The following is a 6,226-nucleotide window of genomic DNA, read 5'->3' as shown; positions in this document are numbered from 1 at the left end:
TACTCACTACTACTACTACTACTACTACCACTACTACTACTACTACTACTACTACTACTACTACTACTAATAATAATAATAATAATAATAATAATAATAATTTGATGATGATGTCATCAGGGGAGTGAGGTTACCTTGTGCTAGTGTGGGGCTAGCTGGCGAGGCTACCTTGTGCTAGTGTGGGGCTAGCTGGCGAGGCTACCTTGTGCTAGTGTGGGGCTAGCTGGCGAGGCTACCTTGTGCTAGTGTGGGGCTAGCTGGCGAGGCTACCTTGTGCTAGCGTGGGGCTAGCTGGCGAGGCTACCTTGTGCTAGCGTGGTCATCCTGCGTCTGACGGGCAGGGAGAGACGCCCGGACCTCCACATCTCCTCCAGGACCTTCAGGCGCCGCGCCACGTCATCACACACCTGCCTCTGCCACACACACACACACACACACACACACACACACACAGGTGAACAGGAGAAGGTAGAGGTCAGGAGAAGGTAGAGGTCAGGAGAAGGTAGAGGTCAGAGGTCAAAGGTCAACTCCACCTACTTTGACTGTGTCCCTGCAGGCTGCCAGAGCACCGTTGAGCGGCCCGATGACATCATCGACGCTGGGCTCGCTCTGTGATTGGCCGGCGGCGTCGGCGGAGTCCGAGGGAGGGGGCGTGGCCGTCATACCGCCGGGAGGCGGGGCCGAGGCCAGACACAGGCGAGGGGGCGTGTTCATACCGCAGGGGGGAGGGGCCAGTGGGTTTGTGGGTGGAGTCAGAGGGGAAGGGGAGGGGCCTGGAGCCGGGCCTGAGGACCGGTAGAGAAGAGATTCTTTGTTGTTGTTGTTTATTTTATTCACATTCTGAGAGAAACGAAAGTCAAACCAGGCTGATTCATAAGTGAACAGACTGACTTACACAGCGCCTTTATCCAAAGTGCTTTACAACGGCCTCTCATTCACACACACATTCACACACCAATGGCGGCCAAGCTATAGTAGTACTATATATAATAAGTAATATATATATATATATATAGAGAGAGAGAGAGAGAGAGAGAGAGAGAGAAAGAGAGACATTTGACAACATAATAAGACAATGAATAAAAAGATATCTGTGTTTAGCCGCTCTCTTGCGCGATACAGCGTGTAAAATGACACGTTTGATACTGCATCTGTGTTCAACTGTGTTCATAAGTAACCGGTACATTCCAATTCCAACAGTTACTGTGGATCTCCACATCAGCACGCCAGAGAACGTTACATTTCTAAGTGTATGGTAAAGGGGTCGTGCCAGATAAGTGTATGGTAAAGGGGTCGTGGCAGCTAAGTGTATGGTAAAGGGGTCGTGTATGTAAGTGTATGGTAAAGGGGTCGTGGCAGCATGAATGTTCTGATTCAGAGGCACGATGACAGGTTCCCTAGGCATGATTGTTTTCATTTTGAGTTATTTAATGAAGTTTGAATTTGAAATTATAATAAATATTCACAATGAATTAGTTGTGTTCTTATTTGTTGATAATCCAATGTGACAGTTTGCTCGACGTAGTGTAACAATGTACCCGCTGATGGGGCAAATTGTCACAAATGCACACTGTCTATTTAACGGTCTACAGCTCCGTACTGAAATAAGATATGAAGATCTAATCAATACAGAATATGTGCCCAAGACCTTCTTTCATTTGGTGACATTCATACCATTGTGATGTATTGTGCCCAGTTAAGACAGCATACATTGACAAGGCAGCAGACATTGACAAGGCAGCTACATTGACAAGGCAGCTACATTGACAAGGCAGCTACATTGACATGGCAGCTACATTGACAAGGCAGCTACATTGACAAGGCAGCTACATTGACAAGGCAGCAGACATTGACAAGGCAGCTACATTGACAAGGCAGCTACATTGACAAGACAGCTACATTGACAAGGCAGCTACATTGACAAGGCAGCTACATTGACAAGGCAGCATACATTGACAAGGCAGCTACATTGACAAGGCAGCTACATTGACAAGGCAGCTACATTGACAAGGCAGCAGACATTGACAAGGCAGCTACATTGACAAGGCAGCTACATTGACAAGGCAGCAGACATTGACAAGGCAGCTACATTGACAAGGCAGCATACATTGACAAGGCAACTACATTGACAAGGCAGCTACATTGACATGGCAGCTACATTGACAAGGCAGCATACATTGACAAGGCAGCTACATTGACAAGGCAGCTACATTGACAAGACAGCGTACATTGACAAGGCAGCAGACATTGACAAGGCAGCATACATTGACAAGGCAGCTACATTGACAAGGCAGCTACATTGACAAGGCAGCAGACATTGACAAGGCAGCTACATTGACAAGGCAGCTACATTGACAAGGCAGCAGACATTGACAAGGCAGCTACATTGACAAGGCAGCTACATTGACAAGGCAGCTACATTGACAAGGCAGCAGATATTGACAAGGCAGCAGACATTGACAAGGCAGCTACATTGACAAGGCAGCTACATTGACAAGGCAGCTACATTGACAAGGCAGCTACATTGACAAGGCAGCATACATTGACAAGGCAGCTACATTGACAAGGCAGCTACATTGACAAGGCAGCTACATTGACAAGGCAGCAGACATTGACAAGGCAGCAGACATTGACAAGGCAGCTACATTGACAAGGCAGCTACATTGACAAGGCAGCTACATTGACAAGGCAGCTACATTGACAAGGCAGCTACATTGACAAGGCAGCTACATTGACAAGGCAGCTACATTGACAAGGCAGCTACATTGACAAGGCAGCTACAATGACAAGGCAGCATACATTGACAAGGCAGCTTCATTGACAAGGCAGCTACATTGACAAGGCAGCTACATTGACAAGGCAGCTTCATTGACAAGGCAGCTACATTGACAAGGCAGCTACATTGACAAGGCAGCTACATTGACAAGGCAGCAGACATTGACAAGGCAGCTACATTGACAAGGCAGCAGACATCGACATTCGTCCGATGGCATTTTGCGTTTCCCGCTTTTCCTGGCACCTGGCCAGTTTTAGGGGCTTGAAGGAACATCGTGCTGCTGGCTTGAGTAACGTGTCGGTTTCGTTCACTACGGACTTAAAATGTCCACAAGCCAACTTTGCGGTCAAGAGGGTTGGCACTTTGGCGGGCAGTGGAGTTAATAACGCGCACGCAGCGGCATTAGAATGTCTGATACAAGCTACGCCGCCTCATAGGCAGCGAGAATGAGGTGCGGCATAGCTCGTTAAAACAGTTATTACTTTCCAACTGAAGGAGGAATTACTTTTTTGCAGATATTAATACATATTGATTTATTTATGTTTCTCTTTGTTTTGACTTGTCCGTCGGACAACTGCAGGAGGACGTCCACTTGTCCGAACATAAAGGGCCGGTTTCACAGACAAGGCTTAAGCCTAGTCCTGGACTAAATCACACTTTCAATGTAAAATCTCCATTGAAGATGCTTTTTAGTCCAGGATTAGGCTTAAGCCTTGTCTGTGAAACTGGCCCAAAATGTACTGGTCCCAGACAAGCAGACCAGCCTTAATGTCAAGCCCTTGACTATATAGAGTAAGTAAGTAAGTAAAGCTTTATTTATATAGCACCTTTCATACAAGAAATGCAGCTCAAAGTGCTTTACAACAGGAATAAGAACATAAAGTGAATATAAAAACATATACAAGCATAGAATGAATATAAAAGCAGGGGAAAACAGTCAAAATAAAAGGTAAAGATTTACATTTCTTACACACTATGTGATACATGTCATACATTCATACACTACTATATATTATTTTAGCCTCCTCAGTGAGTGTAGTCACGCTAGTATGGGACCTGCACCTGTGGTACACGCTACCCCACCCGCAATGTACTGCCCTCTCACTTGGTTGCAGGGTATTTCAACCGGGGCCTGGTTACCCCTTAATATCCAGGACCTACTGTCCCTTCCTTAAGCCTAACTTGGATCTCGGCAGGCCTGGTTACCCCTGAAATCTAGTATCCAGGACCTACTGTCCCTTCCTTAAGCCTAACTTGGATCTCGGCGGGCCAGGTTACCCCTGAAATCTAGTATCCAGGACCTACTGTCCCTTCCTTAAGCCTAACTTGGATCTCGGCAGGCCTGGTTACCCCTGAAATCTAGTATCCAGGACCTACTGTCCCTTCCTTAAGCCTAACTTGGATCTCGGCGGGCCTGGTTACCCCTGAAATCTAGTATCCAGGACCTACTGTCCCTTCCTTAAGCCTAACTTGGATCTCGGCGGGCCTGGTTACCCCTGAAATCTAATATCCAGGACCTACTGTCCCTTCCTTAAGCCTAACTTGGATCTCGGCGGGCCTGGTTACCCCTGAAATCTAGTATTCAGGACAGTAAAGTGCAATAACTGGCAAATGAGCAGTGGGCAGGTGCAGATAAGCTAGTTGAAGGCTGTATTGAAGAAGTGCGTTTTTAGCTTTCTTTTAAAAATATTTAGTGAGCTGGCTTCCCTGATCTCTAAAGGTAATGTGTTCCAAAGCTTTGGGTCATAGTTGGCAAAGGCTGCGCTCCCGATCTTCTTCTGACTGTTGCTGGGAACCTCTAATAAACCTGCGATAGATGATCTTAGAGTTCTTGAGGGTGCATAATTGGCAAGGGAATTAGCAATGTACTTTGGGCCTCGCCCATTAAGGGCTTTGTATATAAGGAGGAGGACCTTAAAATCAACCCTACATGTTACTGGCAGCCAGTGCAGAGTAGCTAGGACCGGAGTTATGTGTTCTCTCCTCTTGGTTCTAGTTAGAAGTCGAGCTGCAGAGTTTTGAATGAGCTGAAGTCTTGCAGTCGTTTTTTTAGGAAGGCCAGTAAAAAGTGTGTTACAGTAATCGAGCCGGCTTGAGACAAAGGCATGAATCAGTTTTTCAGCATCTTTTTGGTTTATGGTTTAAGTGGTCTTACTTTAGCAATGTTACTAAGGTGAAAGAATGATGTTTTCGTCACCTTGTTAATATGGGACTTGAAGCTTAGGTCTGAGTCGAAAATAACACCTAGACTTGTAACCTCAGGTTTAATCCATGATGTCAGTTTCCCCAGATTATTAAGCAGCATATCCCTCTTTGCTTTAGGGCCGATCAGTAGGACTTCAGTTGTCCTCGTTTAGCTTCAGGAAGTTATTGCTCATCCATTTATTTATTGCTAGAAGACAGTTCGTAATGGAGTCTATAGCTGAAGTATCATTTGGTTCAGCAGAAATGTAGTTGCGTTGCGTGTCATCGGCATAGCTGTGGAAACATACGTTGTGCTCTCTAATGATGTCCCCGAGTGGTAACATGTATAGTGAGAATAGTAGTGGACCAAGGCAGCTCCCTTGTGCGACTCCGAAATTGGCGTATTGTTTTGTTGTAGGCAGTCATCGTGTCTTTGTAACCATCACAGTGAACTGTGAGCCTAGTCTTCCTCCATTTTCTTTCAGCTGACATTTCCTCTTGCTGTCATTAACACTGGTATTGCTCAACCAAGGGGAGATTCTATCAGTTGCCCGCTTCCTAACCTTTAGGGGTGCAGCGATATCTAACGTAGTTGATAGTGTACTGTGTAAATTTAGAGAACACTGTTATATCTCCATGGTTATATCTCAGAATAGTTATATCTCTATAGTTATATCTCTGGGGGCAGTAGATATATATACTGGGGGATCCAGACAGACACAGACACAGACACACAGACACAGACACAGACACACACACACACACACACAGACACAGACACAGACACAGACACAGACACACACACACACACACACACACACACACAGACAGACACAGACACAGACACAGACACAGACACAGACACAGACACAGACACAGACACACACACACACAGACACACACACAGACAGACAGACACAGACACACAGACACAGACACAGACACACACACACACAGACACACACACACAGACAGACACAGACAGACACAGACACAGACACAGACACAGACACAGACACAGACACACAGACACAGACACAGACACACACACACACACAGACACACGCACACAGACAGACACAGACAGACACAGACACAGACACAGACACAGACACACAGACACAGACAAACAGACACAGACACAGACACACACAGACACACGCACACAGACAGACACAGACAGACACAGACACAGACACACACACAGACAGACAGACACAGACACAGACACACAGACACAGACACAGACACACACACACACAGACA

At 46.2% G+C, this 6,226-nt stretch overlaps 1 protein-coding gene across 1 annotated transcript in view; it reads right to left on the bottom strand.

The window, feature by feature from the left end:
• Positions 1–304: 304 nt before the first annotated feature.
• LOC308175363 (steroid receptor RNA activator 1-like) overlaps positions 305–6,226 on the bottom strand; it is a gene marked incomplete at its 3' end in the record, with an annotated part of 7,901 nt that continues 1,979 nt past the window's right edge. Inside the window, exons 3-4 of the mRNA XM_080551040.1 lie at positions 538–785; positions 305–413 (exon numbers count right to left, since the gene is read on the bottom strand). Coding sequence (XP_080407166.1) covers positions 305–413; positions 538–785 — 357 coding nt within the window. The remainder of the gene's footprint in view (positions 414–537; positions 786–6,226) is intronic.

The sequence above is a fragment of the Nansenia antarctica genome (genome assembly GCF_963989245.1).
Source record: "Nansenia antarctica genome assembly, contig: SCAFFOLD_728, whole genome shotgun sequence".
Lineage (NCBI taxonomy): Eukaryota > Metazoa > Chordata > Actinopteri > Argentiniformes > Microstomatidae > Nansenia > Nansenia antarctica.
This window is presented reverse-complemented; position numbering and strand designations above follow the sequence as displayed.